Here is a 24,055-nt window from a genome sequence, read left to right as displayed (position 1 = left end):
TTAAAACCCAAGAGACCTGCTAAATTTGAACAAAACTATGTCCGCCTTTTAAAGCAATCAGCACATTTGTACATGCATAGGAGTCTGAGAGTATTTCTCTCTTCCTATTGCCATGTACATGCATATAGAACTAAAAATGGTGTTTCTGAATTCTAAAACAAATTCTAGCACAAAACAAATGTGTCTGAGAGTTAGCAAGGGTTAGAAGCTACATTTCAGTCTTAGTTATATTGTTTACTACTGCTTACGTGAAGTCTCAGAGTAGAAAATACTTTTAAATAGAAAAAACACTCTTCACTGTCAAAAGCATCTTAGGGATGGCTGTAATATTAATTTTTAATTTTAAATTAGTTTCCAGTGTTTGCTGCTGGCAAACTCTGTAGCTAATAATGAATGGAAGGGAGGGAATTGAAAACACATTTTTCAAAGAGTACCAAGTGGTGATAAAAAATATCTCTTTGAACATGTCATAGCTTTACCAGCCACCCTCAAATCCTTTAGACCAGTGGTCTCCAAACTTGTTTGATCGCACACCCCTATCAGTAAAAATTTTTTGAGCATGCACCCCCAATATATGTATATTTATTTATGTATAAATTATATACATGTACTACTGTACTAATATATTATGTACATTATCAAACATACACAAAATAGAAATTAAAAAAGGATGAGATAAAGATGAAATAAACAATATTTTAAAAAAAAATTATTTTATTTTATTTATTAACGGTACTCCTGCTATGCCGCCCTTTTGCTCCAGCGGCGCTCCTCTTGCCGCGCCCCCCAATGGATCGTCGCGCGCACCCCACTTTGGAGACCACTGCTTTAGACTATCCTAGATGGTTTTAAAGAGAGGCTCACTGAAGTGGAGCAGAGAATGGGTAGCCTGAAGGATCACGAAAGTGCACAATGAATTTGAAATGCTGCCCACTGGTGTAAGATAAGAAAGCCTGCCTACTGGCAGATCTTGAATCAACTGCCTGCTGGCAGAACTTGAATCAAATGAAGGAGTGACTAAAATCATTCAAAGGGAGCCAGGAGAACAGCATGTTGACTTCCTTCTGACTTGCATATCATTGCAATTGAAGATACAGGATTTGATTTAGAGATAGGGCACATCGCAGTTTGCACTTCAAACCCTGTTGAGAGCATGCCCCCAGTATTTATAAGAGAACTTTTTGTCTCCAGCACCTATAGGAAGATCTGAGGCTTACTAGAGACTTGGACTGTATTTGGTAAGAATATTTCAAGATAAACAGCTTACAGCTACGGATGTAGAAATGGAGTCTCAATGCTAGATTAAAGTTTTTTGCACTATGGTGTCCAGCCAAAAAAAGATCCTAAATGGTGAAAAAGCTAGATTCGTTAATGCTCCAGAAAAGGCAGATAATTATTTGATTCCTATGAAGATGTGGATAGCTTACAAAGAACTGCTGGAAGGACAAGTTGCTCCCCAGGAAGAAGAGGAAAAAGATGGACAGGACAATACAGAAGAGATTGCAGTGGAGAACTGTCTTTCTAAATTGCATTGTTGGTTATTTTCTTCTTTGCTGAAGCAACTGGCTTAATTAGAAGGGAATGGAAAATGTTTTTCTTTCTTGCCCTGGAAAAATTGATCGAAGCTTTGCACCTAACTCCTATTTCCTTAATGGTTGAGCCATTAATTTTGATTAATTATATTTGATTAATTTTGAATCTGAACTTCAAATCGCAGACCCATCTCTAGTATCTGTAATGAACCGGATATTAAGGTTAAAAGTAATTATGGCTCTTTACACCACATCTACTGAGTCTCTGACACTGTGTGGTGCTGCTGTTTTACAGAACTGAGACCAAATACAGCATAAACAGTGCAGCCTAGAGCTTCACATAGCCGGGGCTGAATATTTTGTGCCCAACATAGTATATGACAACAGTAAAATAAGCAACAGGAAAACAGGACTCAGTCCTGCATTATTCAGCTTATAAAAGTTATGTGTTAATGGACAAGATGGTGCTCAAGAATACGTAGCATAGTTCCTGAGTTTTGCAGGCCCAATATAACTTGTTTTTTTAGGCAGACTATATGGATCATTAAGCTACTTGGTCATAACTGGTGAGGACACTTTCTGCATGGAAGACTTATGCATGATTCAGATAGCACTAATACGTAACATGTATTATTCTAGGCTGACCCAAGATGTGGCATTCTGTAGCTGTAACATGTTTGATCCATGGAATTATTTTGGTGCAAGGAATCTCTGACAGCAGGTCAAATGACAATCCTGAAATGTATATGAATATTGTAAGTAATGTATTAAAGAGAGAGTTGGGTTGGTGGGGGGGAATCTCTGAGAAACAATGAAATATACATTATTAATTCACCTTATTTTGTGGAATAAACCGACAGAGGCTATAACAGATAATGCCCCACAGTTCAGATTCCTTGAAAATATCCCACCAGAAAGTACTTCCAGTAAAATCCCCTAATAGTAAATACATGGCCTAGGAAAGCCTTCAAAAATTGAAAACCTGTTGGCAGTCTGAGATCAAAGCCTTTGATTTTTTTTCTTCCTGCAGAGTGAAATAATTCAATACAGGGGATACCCCAGTGAGGAGTATGATGTTATGACAGCAGACGGCTATATCCTCAGTGTTAACAGAATTCCTCATGGGAAAGTAAATGCTGACAACGCAGGTAACATTTATGTCCGTATTAAATAGGAAACTTGTTGTAACCTTAAATTCCTTCCTGTCTTAAATATGACGTAGATTACAGCAATACATACAGGAGGTTTACAGGGGTCTTAGCAAATTCTGCAAATCTAAAGATGGGGTTCTACTATTGTTACTGGGAGCCAGTATTTTTCTCTGTAGTTTTAACTTTATGAGGATGTTTGTGTTGTATAATATATATATTTTAATTTCTATAATATGCATGGAAGAAAGGATTTGTGGTTATAAAAATTAAGCCTAGAAGTTTTTGAATGTGTTTGCTGACAGACATACTAGTCTTCATTTCATGTCAGTTTACTGACCATGACAATGAACAAAAGTTCCTTCTACATCAACTGAACCATCTTGTATTCCCATCCCTTATACTACTGTTCTTCCTAAGCATTTCAGCAGGCATTCTGTCTGCTCTGCATGAATGTGCGTGACAATTTTGTACAGAATGGAGGAGAGTTTCCCCGAGTTACCTGAATGCTAGTTTTTCTGCAGTGACATTCCTGTCCTGGCCTCCAGCTGTGGAAAAGTCCATCTGTAGCTTCAGCCTCGCAGGAGTTAAACAGTGTCCCTGCAAGGACCCTCAAACATGTCCATACTCTGCTTTCCTCTTAGTCCCCATAGAGAACACATCACCAATGCAAATTGTCTTTATGGTAGGTGGCAGAAAATGCTGCAGAGAAACACTCTAAAAGCTGGTAGAGGACCATGAAGTGTATATGAGAATCTGGGAGAATAAAGGTGCAGGTAAAGGTCTCCTAAAAGTCAGAGGACAAGGGAAGGAGTACTGGGTGGGTAGGGAGGACAAGAGGAAATGTGGGAGTACAACATAGAAGGCAGGAAAAGAGGAGGGAGTAAGCAAAATTGGGAGACAAACTGAAGGCTGATGTGATGAAAGGCTTTTGCCTGTGTGGATGGAAAACTGAATCCTGGTATGAACCTTTATGGGTGTGAAAAAGAGGCTAGGATGACTGAAGTGCCACTGCTGCAATCTAAATGTTGAGGTCTAAGTCAGTTATTCTGCCTTGAGCAACATTATCTCTTGTCCAAAAGATGCACGAGCCACAAATCTAAAACAGAGACCATCAGTCTGTAGGCTTTGTTGCTGTTCAGCATGGGCTCAAGGGGGAACCTTTATAGTATGGGAACAGTAACTGTAGAAGTAATAGATAAAGTATATTCAGTTCATGCTGATATTGTGTTTTTGTAAACTTCTGTTCTCTCCAGTGAGACCGGTATTGAGTTTGATGTCAATTTTTATTGGTGCAGTCTGCCAAATTTATGATGATTTTGATTAACTCTTAACTGTCATTTATAAGTCTGAAAATACATAATTTGGATTAAGGAAAATCTGTTTTTGCTAATTTTCTGTATCAATTTCAAATATAAACCACTAAGCCCTCAGTAGTATTATAGACACACATGAACATCATTCATATAAAAGCTTCATACGTTTGTCTGAATGCTGTGTAAATTTCAGTTACTGTTTTAGTTTAATGTTTGCCTACGTAATGTGAAAACCGATCTCTTCCTTGGCATCCACTCTTCATCCTCTTCATAGTGCTCTTCTGAGATAGTTTCTTTTGAAATAGTATAAAGCTTTTCCTTCTATCAATTTATTTTTTGCACACTTAATTTTGAGTCACTGCAGATGCAATTTTTTTTGTCAGAATTTGCCAACTGAATGATATTGAAATGTTCCATGGAGATCCTCTGGAAACCAGCCAGGTTTCCAATGGGGACACGCTTAGTTTCCTGTCCCCTTGCCTACCTTGGCTCCCCTGAAGCCCAGGTTTCCAGGGCACACAGCTCCAGGGCAGCCTACCAGGTGGACTGCTCTGAAGCCAGGACTTCCTTCCCTTTTGTGGATACATTTGAAATTTTGAGGATTTGTTCCAAATTGAAATGAAACCATATTTCAAAATAGTGAAATCCTCTGCAAAATGGAATACCTTTCTGTGCCAGCTGTATTAATTTTGTAAAGAAATCATTTAACTAGCCTCAGTTGTAAATAGGCCTTTTGGCTGTTAGATCTACAGAGCTTTAATTTTATATAGTAGACCATATGTATGCTAAGGACATGAGCTATGTTGTCATCTTTAAACTGTTTGTTGAAGTACCGTGGCTGGTGAAATGTTTCTATCACAGTAATTTGTGGAAAGGAAGAGGGGAGAGATGGGACTCTGGTGGTGGGAAGACTGTGGCTGGTAGGTTTCAGAGCAGGGGTGAGTGGTTGTTTGGTTTGGAGGGGAAGGGGACTGAGAGTTTGGTGGTCAACTTAGTCAAGACTCTGGTGAAGACTAGAAATGCTCTTTGGTAGCGGCATCCCCTCCTAGCCATTCAAACCCCCTTGGTCCCTGGAACCACTTTCTCTGCAGTGATTCCCCTTCTGGGCTTGAGCTGATAGTTGCTTTCCTGAGGTGGAGGGGAAGCCTTCTTTACCTACTAGTGTACTCCAAATACCAGCTCTTTGGGACAAGTGTTCACAACTGAGATCAAGCTGGGATGATTGGCAGATACTTATTTATTCTCGGTCATTTACACAGAACTGTGCATATATATGAGTGCAGGGAGTGGGGCAGCAAAAGTAATGACTCTGAAAAGGAAATGATCTGAAATACAGTGATAGAAGGTGCACTGGCACTCGCTACATGACACTTAAAACCAAATGTTATCAGAAGCTACTGAATGGGGAATAAACGTGGACACTGAGTGTAGGGGAGAGCAAGAGAAACTGACTCAGTGAGATACAGATATTGTGGTAACAGGTGTGGAGTACCTGAGGAAACTGAGCCCAATTGCTTGCATTCTCTCCAATAGACAATGAAATCCTGGATCCAATAATCAGAGTGATGCTCACTAACCTAAGATACAACCAGACATGTGCTGCTTGGAGCCTAAACTACATATCAAAATCAAATCATTTGAAAATCAAGTACAATAGGACTAATACTGAAAGACACTCTCTGTTTGCATGTAGCTTATGGTAATAATAAGCCATTTCCTTAAATCTTCTCTAAAGATTTCTATATTTAGTAGTGATGCATTTGAGAAACACCATTTTCCCCTGACACTTTTCTTGGGTTGAGACCCACTTGCACAAAAAATGAAAGAAGGGTTCTATGCAGTCTTCCTACTTTGTCTTTTTCAATTAAAATCCTTTAAAATACAGTCCTTGGCAATTCAACTAAATCTCTCTCCAGAAGTTAACGCTGGATTTAGAAATTTGACTATGAAGCATGAGTGCTGTTTTATTATCAGTGTCACAGAAGTTTTGCTTGTATGTAATATTCGGTGTATCTCTCTTACAGGTCCAAAGCCTGTTGTGTTTCTGCAGCATGGTTTACTTGCAGATGGTTCCAGTTGGATTATTAATCTGGCCACAAACAGCCTGGGCTTCATTCTAGCAGATGCTGGCTATGATGTTTGGATAGGAAATAGTAGAGGGAACACTTGGTCCAGACGACACGTAAACCTTTCAGTGCACCAAGAGGAATTCTGGGCTTTCAGGTAGACTATAATTTTGGGGAAAACTATGACACGACCAGTTTATTTTGTTTTGTAAAGTGATGCTGGGAATCCATTGTCCTAATAAAGTAAGAATTAGGCCCAAACACTAATTTCTAATTTCACAATTTATAGCTGGATTTTCAGAGGAGTTGAAATCTTCAAGTCCATTTAAGTCAATTGGAGTTGTAGTTGCTAAGCATCTAAAAAAATCAGGCCTTGAGATGTCGGACTGCGCCTCCAGAATTAGTGGACACACAAAAAATTTGGTCTTATTGTCTTTCTCTGTCGATACAGTATTTGGAATTCTCTGGGGATGAACACTAAAATTATTATGGTACATGATAAATTGTTAAATCAAATAACTGACTGTATTGTGTGGATTTACCAAAGAAGTAAAACAGTTTTACACAACTCTGCAACAATTATGTAGCCCTGTATCTAAAACAATGTGTTCTTATTTTTAAACACAGTTAGTGCCTATGATCTATATTGATTGGTGTAGCCGGAACAGAGTTTAAATATAGTTCCTTATGTCAGTTCCTGGCCCAGTGCAGAGGGGGCTAAAAACATTTGAAGTGCTTGGGGGAATAATATGGAGAAGCTTGTAGTGCTATGACTGTTTTTCAGTTCTAAGGCTTTTGGTGTTCAAATGCAGACAATTACACAGCTAACATAAAGATGACCACCCTTCCTTTTGTAGCTATGATGAAATGGCTAAATATGACCATCCAGCAGTGATAGATTTTATTGTGCAGAAAACTGGACAAGAGAAACTGTATTATGTTGGACATTCAGAAGGCACCACGACAGGTAAGTTTGAGGGGAATGCAGTGTCTGTTGTTAACAATGGAACTATCTGTCCTTTGAAGTCTAGATCTCTTCCCCTCCCCCCCCACAGACCCCAATTTCTGCTGTGCTGGAGATATCACATGTGACTAGAGGGGAACTTTTTAGGGCAATATCATGTTCTGGTAGCTGTGTCATCTGAATGCCATGTTCTGTTTTTTGACTTGCACACCACCATCACCAATAACACTGATCCAACAGGAGTGTGTGGTTAAAGTGAAATTAAGGTGTACACCATGAAGTGCAGATTGTGCTCTTGGGCTTGTCCACACTAGAAAGAAAGTGTATTGTTAAAACTAACATGTCCACAAGCAGATTACATTTTAAAATACCATTGCCCTGTCTTCTCTAGGTTTAGAATTGCATAGCTGCCATGTAGTAAAATAAATCATTTTATCCTAGGGTAGACAGGCTCATAGAAATTCAGTTAACAATTTTGTTGATGCATGAACCACAGTAGGAGCCCACTCAGCGTTACAATAGTTATTTGGTTTCTGCAGTGCTAATGAGTAATAAATGCTTATTTCTTTTACTCAAATAAGTAAATCTGGGTCTGGCAATACCGAGGAAGGACATCTGAGTAGGAGGTGCCATTCTGACAGTTGTTTTTCTGACTATAATCACACTTTAAGGAAAACTCGAAGCCAGCAAAACTTTGTTCCAAAAAAAAGTTTTATTAAGCAAGGCAAAGGCACTAAATTCCATTCAAGTTACTTTCATCTGAAAGAAAGTTACAGACTGAAAGTGTCGTCATCTCATCCTCATACTTCAATGGGGGGTTTTGCAATGTGTGGACCGCACATGCAGCTAGGTAATGTTTACATTATAAACAGCTTGTGTTTTCAATTGACCCTTTAAAAATTCTCAACATTTCTGTTCTCCTTACAGTTTGTAAAATAGTTTTCACAAAATCTAAACATTGTGCTTGAACTCCTTGCAATAGTAACTTGTACGTCTCTTTCTTCATTTTCAGCTTTTATAACATTTTCAACCATGCCCCAGCTGGCTCAAAGAATCAAAATGTATTTTGCTTTAGCTCCTGTAGCCACACTTAAATATGCCCAAAGCCTGTTGACAAAGCTTGCATTACTTCCCGATGCAGTGATCAAGGTATGTGATTTTTTTTAGACAGAATATCTGTTAACCAAAGTTAGTTGGACTTTTTGGTGGGGATTCTAAAACCAATTAGGACAGAACAGTTAAAATGAAGTGAGACATTCTAGAATTTCCAGAGATTTTACTTTGCAATTTGTACAAATGTTAAAGCTAGTCACATACCTTAATCCATAATCTGTGTTCACTGTGCCAAAATTTACCCATAAAGTATGTTATAGCAGAATTAGGAAACCAATTAGAGGGATGGGCAGACTTCAGTGTCATGGGGGAATGAAAAAGTCTTGGACTATTTAGAGAGTAGAATAAAAGGAGACATGAGAGGTTTATAAAATAGAAAATGGTGTCGTGGTAGTAACAAAGCTTTGCCACTTACCCCTTCTCCTAATACAAGAAAAGGGTAGCGTTCAGTAAAACTGAAGGGCAACAAATCTAATACTCTAAAAGGAAAAAGCTTAGCAGGGTTCAAAGGAGGATTAGGCATTTATATGGTTAATGAGTACATCCAGCTATACTAGGTAAGGTACAAAACAAGGGATTTTCGCCTTATTGCTTCAGGATATAAAACAACCTTGAGCTGCCAGGGATTGGAGGTGTCTTCCCTGACTGGCATGTTGTTCCATGATTTTCTATTATAAGGATTCAAGTATCTCCCTCTGAAGTATGTGGTACTGCAGAGACCAGTAATTGTACTGGTTGAACCAGTGGTCTGATCTGGTATAGTAATGCCTATGTTCCTGTAGCTTGGCCAAAAGATGGAGGGAGAGTGTGGTAGTTTAGCTGTATCTGAAGGTTGTAGATACCAAGGAGGGAGAGGAGAGGTGTAAGTAGAAGGAAATAATTAAGGATTCGAAAATCTGAAGGAAAAATTCTTCACTGTAAGGACAATTGGAATGGCGAATAGTCTTCCACTTCCTAATCACCTGATTTATTTAAATGTGTATTGAACACAGAACTTGAATATACTGTAGGAGACATTATTTGATTGGCAGATAGAAGGAAGGGCAGGTTTTATCTCCAATATCTGTAATTTTATTAAATATGAATCTTTGTAATTTTACAGACTGTAGTTGGTACAAAAGAATTCATACGACAGAATTTTTTTGCTGACTTGTTTGCTGCTGAATTTTGCAGCCAGGGCATGTTATCAGAGTTTTGTGGCAACCTCATGTTTGAGCTGTGTGGATTTAATGAGAAGAACTTAAATATGGTACGTCTAAATCTACAATTGTTCCTCAGATATTTTTTGCAAAACAGATTTATCCTTGAAATTGCCTGCATTGATTTATGATAAATAAGTAGATCCATTTTGTGAGATGAAACTTGTTATGAAATATAAATGTTTCCTTTTAGAGCCGAATATATGTGTATATAACACATGCTCCAGCTGGAACCTCTGTACAAAACATAATTCACTGGAAACAGGTAGAACTTCTGAAATATAAAGTGCCCTGCAATCATTATGTAACAATCGTGTGTGATGTTTGAAAATTATTTAGGACCAGTCTCCTATTCTATTGTCCTAATTTATTCTCCGTGCCAACAATTTAGCAATCAAGCTGGCATTGCCACATTGAAAGAACTAATCCTCCCTTAATCATGCTTGTGTCTACCCTGGCTTAGTATATTCTGCAAGCAGAGAATTTGGCAGAGGCATGAACATAACTAAATACAGAGCAACCTCACAGGGCAGCACTGCTAGTTTCTTTTTTCCATGCATAATGTACAAATTAGCTTGCAAGTTAGTACTCGGTGCCAGTCCCCACCCAGGATACATGGAACTATAATCAACAAAATATCCTTTCTTTGTCTCTATAAAGGAATGGTAGAGTAGACATGCCATTGTCGCAGTTCAGGGTAGCAGCACCTGTATTCCCCCTCAGTGGTCCAGCAAGAGCACCCACTCTTAGGTTTCCAGCTTGCCAGCCGTTGGCTTTCTTGAGTGGAAATCCACATGGACACTCCCTTCTGACCTGGGTATGTCCAGGCTGCACAGTTCCCTGCCTTCACTGTGTTATTCCCAGCAGAGGTAGACTGCCCAAGGACACCTGCTTGCTTTCTCTTCAGAAACTGTTAACAGGTGTAATTGCTACAGTTATAAGGTACCACATAGCACTTCCTATGCAAGCCTACTTTAGTCTTAAGGTAAAAACACTACACAGAAAACAATAAAAGAACCGCATGCTAATAAACTTACCAAACATCACCCTAATGTGGATTCTGCAGAAGCAGTCCTTCAGCCCCACCCAGGGGATTCCTTGTGGTCACAAATTCATCTCAGTTTAAGCTTAGAACAAGCACTCAGTCTTACGTGACCTCAATAGGCCAAGTCCTTCCAACCCTCCTCTAAGGACTGGGGCCTTCCATAGGCTAGCGATCCTGTTAATTTGTTGGATCAGGGAGAATGTCCTGAGTCAGTCTAATCCCAGTTTATTTATCCTAAAATCCTTTCTTTGTTGGACCCTGGAGAATCCAGTTTGAACTAGATTATGCAAACCTCTGCGGGGGCTAGTTTCAAAGGCTAACTTTGGAGAGGCAAATGCAGTAATTATTTTTTCCTTGTTTTAGTTAAAACATGTACATTTGATTTTAATTCTTACTCTAGGCGATTAAAAGTGGTAAACTGAAAGCTTATGACTGGGGAATACCATCTAACAAAGTCCACTATGATCAGGTAAGGTAATTCTGATGTGAAAACATTTCAGTATTTTCACTTAAAAAAAAAACTGTAAAAAAGAGAATGGGCATCATACTATCCCATTTGACAGCAAAAGCTATGGTAGCCAAGCAAAAGCTATACTTTAAAAATAATTCCATATTAGGGGCCAAATTATGTTCTCATTTATACCAGTATAAATCCAGAGAAATTCCACTGAATTTATTGTCCTCTATTTTAAAAAAAGCACACATTACAAATATTTATGTAGTAAGTCACCAGTATATGTTTGTATCTCTGTGCCTATGGTTAGAATAGAGAGTATTTTAAAATAAGGTCTAATTTATTTCAAAGCAGAAAAAACTAGTTAGAATTTTCTTACTTTGCTGTCCAATTTGAATCTCTAATCTCAAATATAAAAGCTGTTGTGTTCTTGTCTGATCAGTTACTGTTGGTTTCTCTAAAAGAACTAGGAAACTCAGTTACAAAAATGATGCACCCAATTTCCTGGTTGAAAATTCAAATGAAAATATCTGGAAAGTTGAAATTTGTGGTCCACAACTCTCATTGTCCTCAATCCTGTTGTAAATTCTAGTTCTGATAGAGTACAGAAATATAAATGAAGTCATTGCTAACACCCTTATATTATTGCTAAAAAACTACTGGGTTGCGTATCAGTCAGAAAAGGCTGGAAACCTGTACGTTGGAGGAATTGTAGTTTTGTCTGCTGGGTCATTGGGGGCTGTGTGCAGGAGTAGGATATTTGAAGCATGATAAGATTCAGAAGCAAGTCTTTGGCTTCCACTAGCAAGAGGCATAGCACCTCTTCAGAGAGAGCTGAGTTTTTAACTGGAAGAAATGCAGTTGAGACGTTGCCTGGAAGTTCAGCGGTTGTGCTCTGAAGACTCATCTGATGGAAAAATATAGTGATGATGAATCAATGTAGCCCTCTAGATACTCTAAATATATCTTACTTGAATATCTCATTCTTACTTCCAAACATTTTACAACCATAAGATGAGAGGAAAAGAGGTGTTCAGGTAAAATGTAAAGAAGGCTTGTCTACATGGAGCAGTAAAGTGGACTACACAGATGTGATTTCTAAAGCACACTAACAAGTAGCAGATTAATTGGTCCACGTAGATCTTGCTGGTGTGAACTAAAAGTTCTCAGTTCACTAGGGAACTTTTAGTTCATACCTGCATGGTTTACATGGGCCAATTAATGAGCAACACTTTAGAAATCACACTGTGAACATCTGCATTATTGCTCTGTGTAGTTTTGGTTTTTTTGTTTTGTTTTTATCTTGTCTGAGTATCCTGAAGTCTCTCATCTGCTGTATGACTGTGCCTTTGAAAATGTCCTCTATATGTGGCAGTAGCCTGTGATAGTGGAGGTTTCAGTGTAAGGTTTAGGTGTAACTTCTGAGGTCATTAAAATTCTGTAACACATTGAAGAATGCATTCTTTCAGAGCCAAAAATTGATGAAACTCGTGTGAGAGAACTCATTTTGAGCTCTCTCTATATTGTCATCAAAATTGTGATATTTAAGTTACAATTATTACACCTCATGTTTAATTTGAATTAGTAATTTCTCTTCTTTCAAGAACTACAGTAAATCATTATAAAGTTCTTTGTTTAAAATAGTCTTCTAGTAATGTGTAACTGATTGTTCATTGCATTCCAATCCAAACTTGTTTTCTTTTGTGAAAATTTTTTTTTTAAAGGATACTCCGCCCATATACAATGTGACAGAAATGCAAGTCCCAACTGCGATGTGGAGTGGTGGAAATGACTGGCTTGCTGACCCTATCGATGTTGACTTTTTGCTCCCACAAGTCACTAATCTGGTTTACCACAAAGTGATTCCTGACTGGAACCATCTGGATTTCATCTGGGGCCTCGATGCACCTGAGCGCATGTATAATGAAATCCTCGACTTGATGAGGAAGAATACATAAAAATGAGGCTTTGGGATCAAGGATTATATTATTTTCTGTTGATACCTGTCTTATTTGGTTTTTAATGAATTACAAAACTCTTTATGTAACAATCTATACTTGATGAATTTACTTTACTTTAATAAAATTCTCTTTAACGAACTTCAGTATTAGGGGAGCAGCACAAATGTATCCAAAGAAGGGAAATATTGAGTTGCAATATACAATGCATATGCTATGCTATAAAAATGTAAATCCTTTGTTTTTCTAATGTGACAAGCTTTAGAAATAAAGCATATCATGGATAGGCATGAAGATCTGGTTCCAAGATAATTTTTTTGTGCTGGTGTCTAGATGACCTTTTTTATAAAATTTAATTGAGGGCATGGGAGACAACTGATAAATAGGGCTAGACAGGCCATCACAATGGTCCCAGTTCACACTTGGTTTACTTTGAGTACATGCATCATTCCATTGACATTAGTGGAGCTACACTGACCTAATGCAGCCAATGATCTAGACTAGAGATTTTATTTCATCACCCCAATCATCTGACCAGGGTCAGTCCTTACTGCTGTCACAGGACTGAGGTCATGAACTAACCCTAATGATTACTAATACAGACCACAAAGAGGTGTCATATGTTTGTTGAACGAGCATGCAGGGAAAAGGTTGGGTTATTTTGAGGATTGTTCTACATATGCAAAATAAATAAATGTGAAACAAATCTCCATATCTGTTGTATGTTATCTCTGTTTACATACCTTTGCATTCAACTCAAATAGAGCTTAAATATTCAAATTCTAGATGTTCTTTTTTTTTTTTTCAATAGAGGATCAGAAAGGAAGAATCTGATACAATGAATCTGGAAATACAGATATAGGAAAGTATCAGGGGTAGCCGTGTTAGTCTGTATCCACAAAAACAACGAGGAGTTGGTGGCCACCGGACTCCTCGTTTTTGTAGATATAGGAAAGACAATCTGACAGTTACAAGATTTTACTATCTAATTCTTAATTCAATGTGAAAAGAGATTTAGAATATTAACATGTGGCCTATATTTTTAGGTATATGTCCATAGAGTGTGGCGGTAGGGCTGATTAGTTCAATCTTAACTCTTCATTTTCTAACTCTGGAGTTCATATTTCTCAGACTAAACTCCCAGGAATCCAGGGTGGCAGACTTGCACTCTCTACAGAGAGGAACTTGCCAGTATTACTTTTCACAGGGCCCTGGGCTGGGAGCTGGTGGAGTGGGAGTGCATTGGTCCCCTTACCATACCCCATTTAAGGACAAAAGCCCAGATGCAGAAGGAAGGCCCTAACAGTCTCAATCTGGGGTCAGGGACCAGGCACCATTTCTGAAACTCCATCTGCCTCTGAGAGAGAAAGAGACAGAGAGCAGAGGACAGGTGCACTAACCACTATACTACCTAGCTCCCCGAGGACCCTATCACAGTAGGCTAATGGCCACTTAAGTTCGGTTTTGATAAGATCACAAAGAAACTTTCCTGAAGGCAGTTTCTGTTTAAAAACTCATTCTTTCAAGATACAACAAACTGGACACTCTTTGTAGGTGTTTGTCAGTGAAACGAGGACAATCTTGACTCTGTAGGTGGAATTAAGTCAGTGGCAGTTTTTCCATTGTCTACAATGCGGCCACGTTTAAACCCTGTGTGTAGGCGTATGTCCGTGAAATGGGCACAGGGAGCTCCTAGAAGTGATCTGAGATTGGTGATCAGTTGTTACTCCATCTCTATTTATGTGCCAGGTCAGTCATGCCTTTCTGTAAAATTCTCTGTTGTCAAATGATTGTTTGCCACCACTTACTAACTACATGAGCTGAACATCCTGAAAATAACAAGGCTATTCAGGAAGTCCATAATGCTGTTGCACAAGAAGGCCAATGTCAAGTAGAGGAGGATAAAGTGAATGCCTCGATGCCTCTATTTGGCAGGACACTTGGTAAATTGATGTACATCTCTCGATGTATTTATAATTTGCATCTTAATAATTTGCACCTTAGAAATGTCAAATGCAGTAGGAGTAATACTGGTTTGTATTCAGCCACACACATGGTAAGACATTTTCTTAGAAACTTTCAAAATAGAGAGCTTATAGCATTTCAGTAATGTTATTCTACAAACATTTGTTACTTATTATATTACAGACACTAACACGAGATGAGGAAGAGAAGTTCTTTTTAGGTTCTGAAAACTCAGTTACCGGTAAATGGCTACCGTCAATACAAATTCATTATTTTTAGCACTTGATGCTAGACTGGAAGACTGAGACACACAGTGTCTAACTGTATGGGTGTCACTTTGTTACCAGAGTCACAAAAGATTTGTTTTTGTTATATATATATATATATATATATTCAATGCATCTCTCTCTCGAGTACCAAGCCTGTTGGGTTTCTGCAGCATTGTTTTCTTACAGATGGTACCAGTTGGATCCTTAATCTGGCCACAAACAGCCTGGACTTCATTCTAGCACAGGGGTCGGCAAGCTTTCAGAAGTGGTGTGCCGAGACTTCATTTATTCACTCTAATTTAAGGTTTCGCGTGCCGGTAATACATTTTAACGTTTTAGAAGGTCTCTTTCTATAAGTCTATAATATATAACTAAACTATTGTTTTATGTAAAGTAAATAAGGTTTTTAAAATGTTTAAGAAGCTTCATTTAAAATTAAATTAAAATGCAGAGCCCCCAGGACCGGTGGCCAGGACCCCGGCAGTGTGAGTGCCACTGAAAATCGGCTCGTGTGCCGCCTTCGGCACGTGTGCCATAGGTTGCCTACCCCTGTTCTAGCAGATGCTGGCTATGATGTTTCGATAGTAGAGGAACAATATCATCTAGAAGATGTGACCCTTTCAGTGAGCCAAGAAAAACAGGGGGCTTTCAGGTATTATTACTATTTATTTCTGTTATTGTAGTGCCCTGTGAATGCCAGTCAGGATCGGGGCCCCATTGTACTGGGTGCAGACATAGTAAAAGACAGTGCCTGCCTCAAAGAATTTACTAGCTAAGTAAAGAAAAGGCATAACAGGTGGGTGGATGAGCAGAGAAGGAAAGCAGAGGGTAACAGTAATAGGAATATCACGTTATATATATTTGCTATTTGCATAATTTTTCAGACTTCAAGGTTTTTTCAAAATATTAAGTAGTTAACAAGCAAATTGCCTAATCATTAGCATTAGACAGTGTATCAAAGACTTCACGGTAAAGGTTCGTCTTGGGAGAGATTAGGAGGAGGACAGGATAATGGCTGAGCAAATTGATTTGCAGAGGGTGACTCGTGTAATAGGCAGGAGGAAAGAAAGGCCAAACATGTTTGTGGGAAAGGTGGACAGCTGTGCAACAGAGGGCAGCATTGTTGTGCAGCTGCGGGGGGTGTGGGGGGGTGGAGGGCAGGGTGAAACTTCTTGAAATAGGAGTGGATAAGAAAAGTGGAGCTGAGCTGCAAAGGGCCTTGAAGGCGAGCATCAACCATTTGTGTTTGATGTGGTGAAGAAGGGGCACTCAGTGGAGGGAGTTGAATGCATTACAGTCAAGGCAATGAATGAAGAAGACTGTTTTCACAGCAACATTTAGAATGGACCTAAATGAGGTGAGACTGGAGTTGGGGAGGTCAGACAGTATGTTGCAATAGTCAGGAATAGAGATAAGGCTGTAGACTCTATTTCTGAAAAATTATGAGGTGAACAGTTAATCTGTTGAAAGACAAACCAATCAGGTCCCTTACAGAGTAGGGGCTGTGAAATCACTGCTCCCACTCAGTGAAAAGATGAACCAAGAATAAAGAATTAGCATGTTTCTCATATTTCCTACACAATTGGAGTCAAACAGTTATGAGCACTTACACACAAACATAGATATTATGGGATATATATTTGACATCAGATGACTTACATTTGACTACATTATGTGAGTTTGTGAAAAGGACAAATAATTCAACACTTGTTACAATTCTGTGCTGTCACCGGACATTATAATTGGTAGAGGCATTATTCAGGGATGAAACTTGTTTTCAACGTAGTTACAACTAAACCAATAACTGTCTGTTAGAATTGCTTAGACAGCAGTTTAATACAATTCTTTAACTCTTTTCCTGAATCAGTGTGAGTGGGGCAAAAACAGAACTGGTGAGACATGTGGACAAGTCGTAGCGCTGTGGTGCATAACATACGTGTTTTGCGGGCAGCAAGAGGACTCCACATTCAGTGTCAATGTCAATCCAGTGCTTTTCACAAATACCAAAAATTCATTTAACTGTTAACAAAAAAAAAAATATTGTTGATAGTGACAACATATCACAGTTTAAAGCAATTGAGCAGTGGTTAGACAAGACCCTAAATCACAGCTACTTAATTAATCACCCAAGTATTTCAGTTATTTCAGCTGCTAACTCTGGAACTCAGCAGTGATACATTCAAATACATGCATTTAAATATAGAAATATAACTGTATTTTACATCCAATTAAAGATGACTTTCCATTTATAGCTTTGATAACATGGCTAAATACAACCTTCCAGCATGGATAAATTTTATTGTGCAGAAAACAGGACGAGCGATTGTATCATGTTGGCCATTCATAGGGCACCTCTACTGGTATGTTGATGAATACAGTTTGATGTAGGTTAAGGTTCCAATCCTGCCAGCACTCATGCATGTTAATAGCTTTATTTCAGTGGATTATACAGATATGAATAAAGTTGCCCAAAGCCTTCCCAATCGAGCTGGTCAAATTCTTCATGTAATTTAATTATCCAATGAATTGAGTTTTTGTTTAATCTATTCGTCAAGTAGTTTGTGCAGCCAAATTCCAATCTATAGTGAACTATTCACTTTGTTTTTGTGATACATGACATGTCTTCTAAATTGCTAGATCTTGTTCAAGACTACAGTTATGCTATATATATAGATAGAGATAGATAGCATATTTTACTTTAGCTTTAAAACCATTGAGTGACTCAAGCACAAAAATATCTTAGTTGACCTTTCATCAGCATATAATAGTTTGCACTATGGATTAGTCCCAAAATTGTACTTCAAGGTCCCAGACAAGAAACTTCTAGATTTTATTATGCCCTACTGAAGTCAATGGGAGTTGTGCTATGGAGCTTTATGGGGCTGGGATTTCATCCCCTTTGTTTCCCAATGCATAATCCATAAATCGCTGCTTACTTCCAATCCCTTCGTTTCAGCTCTTTGGCCTCCAGTCAAAGTTCTCACTTCTTAAACTGGAAGAACAAACAGGATTTATTAGAAAATTAGCTCTCATCAACGCAGCCTTCACATGTATCTGCCTGTCAGTGTTACACTCACAGACCAGGCATGGTTTTAAACCTGAAGCGTTTATGAAACAAGCAAACAGCTTGCACAAGCCCCGGTGCTGCTGAGTCTCTCTGGAGCACCAACCTCTCCTGGGACCACACCCTGTTACCAACTGTGTCCCCCTTGGCCTCTTCAGCAGACCTCCTTAAAGGGACAGGACACAGGTAACTATAACTCCAGTGTTCTGTTATGACTGCAACATTAGCAGTTATTTACAGAGTGAGTCTGAGTTATCTGTTAGTTTCACTTGGAACATTTAATTAAGCAAAAGAGCTGTTTTCAGACCAATCTAAGGAATTCTGAGAGGGGAAAGAGATGTTCCTAAAAATCTTTTATTTGAGGTGCAAAGTGGATGTTCAGTTCTCCTCGAGCAGTTTGGAGTCAAATACTGAGAGAAAATTTGTCTGTGTGTCACTGACATACTTTGAAAGGAACTGGTTTCATCAGCCGTTTCAGGCCCCAATCCCACTGAATAAGGCTAATATCATTCAGGGGTGTATTAACATGAATGTCATATGTAAGACATGGGGGGTAATTGTGCCAGTCTGCTCGGCCCTGGTGAGGCCTGTGCTGGAATACTGTTCCAGTTCTGGGCACTGCACTTTAGGAAAGATGTGGACAAACTGGAGAGAGTCTGGAGCAGAGCAACAAAACATGATGAAAGTTTTAGATAACCTGACCTCTGAAGAAAGTTTAACAAAACTGGGCATGTTTAGTTTGGGAAAAGAAAACTGAGGGTGGATGACCTGATAAACAGGAGTGGCACCAGGGTTTTTGCCGCCCTAAGCGGCAGCGCTCCTCCTCTGAGCATTCGGGGTGGGGGTCCTTCCACTCCGCATCTTCGGGGCACTTCGGCGGCGGGTCCCGGAGCAAGTGAAGAACCCGCCACCGAATTTCTGCCAAAGACCCGGAGCGGAAGGACCCCCCACCGACGAATTTCCGCCGAGGACGGCAAGATGCCGCCCCCCAAATCTTGCCGCCCTAGGCGACCGCCTAGGGTCGCCTAGTGGAAGTGCCGGCCTTGCTGATAACACTCTTCAGATATGTTAAGGGTTATTATAAAGAGGACGGTGATCAATTGTTCTTCATGCCTACTGAAGGGAGGACAAGATGTAACGGACTTAATCTGCAGCAAGGGAGATTTAGGAGAGATATTGGGAAAACCTCCTTACTATAAGGGTAGCTAAACTCTGGAATAGGCTTCCAAAGGAAGTTGTGGAATCCCCATTGGAGATTTTTAAGAACAGGTTGGACAAATGTCTGTCAGGGGTGGTCTAGGTTTAGTTTGTCTTACCTCAGTACAGGAGGGCTAGACTTTGACATCCCAAAGTTCCTTCCAGCCCTACATTTCTGAGACTATGATCCTGAATGGAGTTCATCCCACACACTGAGCCCCATTGAGTTCAACCCACCTGCATGGAGCTCATTGTGGGATTGGGGCCTTAGTGAAATATTCAAATGCTCTGAGGACATCACTGGTGCTTAACAAATAATAGACTTTCTGAGTTTGGACCAAGAAGAAAGCAACTAAGAAATTAAATAACTAGCTGCAATGTGATGTATCAGAGTATCCAGTTGCCAGCATCCACCTGTTTCCTGGCCCATCTCCCAAGCTAAGGGTACCTCTGTGTCGCTATGCAATGCAGAGGCTGTTAGGAATACAAGAAGCTGCTATTATCATCCTGGATTGCTGGTCCCTCACCACAACTCCTAGACTCACAGCTCATCCTGTGCATTTGGGATGCAGAGGGCAATGCCTTCTGTGTAGGAGCTGGGTGTGAGTTTCTTGGGCCACTGGAAATAACACACCCCATCTCTGTGGGGATCACTCCATGAGTACACTGATGAACCTTGCCTATTGCCTGATTCCTGCCACAGGAAGGAACTGCATCAAAGGGGTTTCCAGGCAGGGATTTCTACCCTGGCAGGACTATGTGGAAGCAATAAAGAACTCAAGGTTTTTGAAACAAGAGCTTAGTCAGTTCTTCTTCGAGTGCTTGCTTGCTCATGTCAATTCCATTTTAGGTGTGTGTGTGCCCAGGTGCACAGTTGTCAGAGATTTTTGTCTTAGTGGTATCCGTAGGGTCGGCTTTTGTGCCCTCTGGAATAGCGCACTCATGAGGTGAAATATCAGGCGCCACCAGCCCCAGGCCCTCTCAGTTCCTTCTTACCACCTGTGACGGTTGGTTGGAGCACCTTGCCTTGTCTCGCAAGACCACTAGCAGTTTCTTCATAGACTTCATTCTGCTGGTTGTTGTATATAGTTCAGATTAGTTAGTTGATAGTATTAAGTTAGTTATAGAGTCCTGGTTGGGATTTTGCCCTGAATGAGGCATGCCTCACTCTCCCAGTTTCAAGTCATGTTTGGCATGCAGCAGGCTGATGCCGATAAATGATCTGTATGACAATTGTCTCAAGTGTCTGGGGGAAAGCCACAGAAAAGACCAGTGCCACATCTGTAAAAACATTCTCCCTCAGACTCAGAAGGAGCGAGATATTCCCTTGAGGGACCTACTGATGGAGGCTGCTCTTCGTCCCGAGTCGGAGCCCTCCACCACAGAACCCATGCCGTGTACATCGGCCTCGGTGCGCAGTGCACCGCCGACACCGGACTTGGCCTGGCACTGCTCCCTTTCGCTGGTACCAAGGAAGCGGCAGAAGAAGTGGAGTCCCTCAGTACTGAAGGACAGAGGGCCCACGGGCAAAGGACCCGTGTCAGGACATGCACCCGCTTCGGGGCTTCATGGGGGTACCACAGAGGTCAGACCTCCCAGGCTGGCTCGGGATCCAACTTCCACTCTGGGCAGTGACAGGGGCTCCCAGCCTATTGTGGGGCCTTCAGTGCCTGATGCAGTCCCAGCGGCTAAAGAGCAGAGCTGGCCGGCTCCACAGGTCCCAGGCCAGGTGGCTGAAGTGGCTCCACCTCCGTCACCGAAGGGCATGCCCACTGGGGGGCAGTAGCATAGACTGGCTGAACTCCCCTGGTCGCCGGACCACAGGTGCCAGTCCCTGTTGCTGCGACCTTGGACCCTGGCACCACACCCCAGCTCTCCGTCCAGGAAATCTAGATCGCTAGCAAGATCCCCACTTACTAGGCGTGGCACTCCAGACTCGAGGCACCGTTCCCCATACCACCGGTAGTCTGACTGCAGGTTGCCGAGACACCGGTCACCAAGATGCCGGTCGCCGTCCTGGAGGGGTCGTTCAGGATCTCTACATTGGCCCCAGTACTGTTCCTCAGGTAGGCGGCGCTACTCCCTGTCACCCCACCACTCGACGACCAGGATTAGCAAACAGACCCAGGCCTCAATGGCCTGCAATGGTCTCTGGAGGGACAGTGTTTGGGGGTTGGACTGCGATTTCAGTCTGCTGCCAAGAAGGGAGACCAAGGTGGCACCGGCCATGGTACCGGTGCAGCAGGGTCAGTGGCCCCCCCTATTGGCCATACTGGAACCCATGGGGGGTACCAGTGATGCCGGTTCAATACTCCCAGCTCTCCCTGGCCGCATCGGACAAGCCGGCTGCAGCACCACAATCAGCATGCGGTACCGGAGGTGAGGCCAAGGTGGCGCACTGCACCCTGGCACCGAGGGAGCCCTCCTCCATCAAAGAAGGGGATGACACCCTCCTGCAGGTGGTGCAGTCCTCGTCATCATCCCCGGATGAGGCGGTGGCTGGGCCATCCCATCCTAGTAGCCCCCCGGACAACTTTAAGAAGCCCTCCTTAAACGGGTGGCTGAGAACTTTGGCCTGCAAATTGAGGAGGTCGCCGAGGAGGCTGACGACCTCTTCAACGTCATATTGGCCACTACCCCAGTATGGGTCGCATTGTCCATCCAGCTGGGCGTCCTCAAGATTGTCAAGGCTTTATGGCAAACTCCCTCTTCTATTCCGCTGATGTCCAAGAAGGTGGAAAAGAAATATTATGTCCCTGCAAAGGGCTTTGAGTATTTGTATACCCATCCCCCTGTGGCATCACTGGTGGTGTCTGCAGTGAACGGGATACTGGTACGCTGCCCTTGATTTAAAAGACGTATATTTCCATTTTCCCTGGGCACCAGTGCTTCCTCCATTTTATGTTGGGCCGGCGCCACTTCCAGTTCATGGCGATGCCCTTTGACCTTTCATTGGCCCTGAGAGTGTTCACAAAGTGTATAGTGCCAGTGGCCACTTACCTACGATGACGGTGAGTTCAGATCTACCCATACCTCAATGACTGGTTGATATGGGGCCAGTCCCTGGATCAGGTGAGGAGGCATCTCGATCTGGTCTGTTCCACCAGCTGTGACCTGGGGCTGATCATAAATGAAGAAAAGTCAACCCTGACCTCAGCGCAATGCATAGAGTTCATTGGAGCAGTTCTCGACTCCTTGGGCCAGGGCCTTCCTCCTTGAGGCTTGGTTCCAAGCCATGGGAGACTTCATCTCGAGCCTGTGAGAGCACCCACTCACCAGCGTCCATATGTGCTTGAGACTGTTGGGTCACATGGCGGCATGCACTTACGTGGTCAGGCATGCACAGCTCCACCTCAGGCCTCTACAGGTGTGGCTGGCATCGGTCTTTGTTCCCATTGAGCACAGCATGCACCAGGTAGTCAGGATTCCGGACAATGCTCTGTCATCACTCACCTGGTGGCAGCATCCCGCATCAGCGCTGGAAGGAGTTCTCTTCGCAGCCCTGGCCTCGTCGGTTACACTTCGGACCTGGGATGGGGAGCCCACCTGGGCAATTTCAGTACTCAAGGTGGTTGGTCCAGTCATGATCTTTCCCTGCATATCAATATCAGGGAACTCAGGGCGGTCCGCCAAGCCTGTCAACTCTTTCTACCTCATTTACAAGGCATGGTGGTTCAGGTCCTGACGGACAACACGGCTACAGTCTTCTATATCAACAGGCAGGGCAAAGCCAGGTCGTTTGCCCTCTTCCAGGAAGCCCTCTGGCTCTGGAACTTCTGTCTGCAGCACGATATCCACCTCGTCGCTGCTCACCTTGCAAGGACCAAGAACACTTTGGCAGATCACCTCAGCAGGACATTCTCGTCTCGCCATGAGTGGTCCCTTCATCCGGGGTGGTCAACTTCATCTTCCACAAGTGGAGAACTCCATGGGTGGACCTGTTTGCCTCCAGGCAGAACAGAAAAGTCACATTTTCTGTTCGATTCGGGGCATGGTGAGAGGATCCCTGTCAGACGCCTTTCTGCTCCCATGGTCATGGGGACCTGATGTACGCCTTTCCTCCGGTGCCGTTGTTGCTCAGGGTCCTGGTGAAGATCAAGAAGGACATGGTGAAGGTCATCCTCATAGCACTGGTCTGGCCGCACCAGCACTGGTTCAACACTCTGCTGGACCTCTCGATGGCGACCCCGTTCCGGCAGCTGCACAGGTCGGACCTGTTGTCCCAGAACCATTGCAGTCTTCTGCACCCGAACCTGGTGGCATTACATCTGACAGCTTGGCTGCTATGTGACTGAGCGCACAGGACCAGCGGTGTTCGGCCGAGGTTCAGTGAGTCCTGTTGGGGAGTAGAAAGCCCTCCACCAGAGCAAACTATATGGCTAAATGGAAGCGGTTCCCCTGCTGGATTGCGAATAAGAGGGTCCATCCCAAGGGAGCTTCGTTGTAGCTCATTTTAGATTACCTCATGCATCTCAGGCTCCAGGGCTTGTCGCTCTCTTCAATCAAGGTCCATCTAGTGGCCATCTCGTCTTTCCACCTGCCGTTCTGCGACAGGTCAGTTTTCGCTCAGAATATCATGGCCAGATTCCTTAAGAGCCTGGAGTGCCTCTACCCGCATGTCAGGGATCCCATGCCTGTCATGGCTCATGGGTCCCCCCTTTGAGCCTCTGGCTTCCTGATCTCTCCTTCTCCTCTCCTGGAAGGTCGCGTTCTTGGTAGTGGTGATGTTGGCCCACCAAGTGTCTGAAATTTGGGCTCTCACCTC

General features: G+C 42.1%; 1 protein-coding gene across 4 annotated transcripts; it reads left to right on the top strand.

Annotated features, from left to right (window-relative positions):
• The first annotated feature begins 2,182 nt into the window (after nt 1–2,182).
• On the top strand, nt 2,183–12,795 carry LOC112120495 (lysosomal acid lipase/cholesteryl ester hydrolase-like). 4 transcript variants are annotated; one of them, XM_024219598.2, is made up of 11 exons: nt 2,270–2,287; nt 2,563–2,661; nt 4,154–4,161; nt 4,497–4,501; nt 6,021–6,219; nt 6,920–7,029; nt 8,039–8,175; nt 9,242–9,388; nt 9,532–9,603; nt 10,784–10,852; nt 12,562–12,795. In XM_024219598.2, the coding sequence occupies exons 1-11, from the start codon at nt 2,273–2,275 to the stop codon at nt 12,793–12,795; spliced, it is 1,095 nt and encodes a 364-aa protein (XP_024075366.2). In that variant the 5' UTR covers nt 2,270–2,272. The 4 variants fall into 4 exon arrangements, with proteins under 4 accessions (XP_024075364.2, XP_024075365.2, XP_024075366.2 ...); XM_024219596.2 differs by lacking the exons at nt 4,154–4,161; nt 4,497–4,501 and having other exon boundaries at nt 2,183–2,287; nt 2,563–2,680; XM_024219597.2 differs by lacking the exons at nt 4,154–4,161; nt 4,497–4,501 and having other exon boundaries at nt 2,216–2,287; nt 2,563–2,680; nt 8,039–8,179; nt 9,249–9,388.
• The last annotated feature ends 11,260 nt before the right edge of the window (nt 12,796–24,055 follow it).

Source organism: Terrapene carolina, unplaced genomic scaffold (genome assembly GCF_002925995.2).
Source record: "Terrapene carolina triunguis isolate 2854851 unplaced genomic scaffold, T_m_triunguis-2.0 Scaffold95, whole genome shotgun sequence".
Taxonomy (NCBI): Eukaryota; Metazoa; Chordata; order Testudines; family Emydidae; genus Terrapene; species Terrapene triunguis.
Note: the sequence above shows the minus strand (reverse complement) of the source record. Positions and strands in the feature narration are given on the sequence as shown.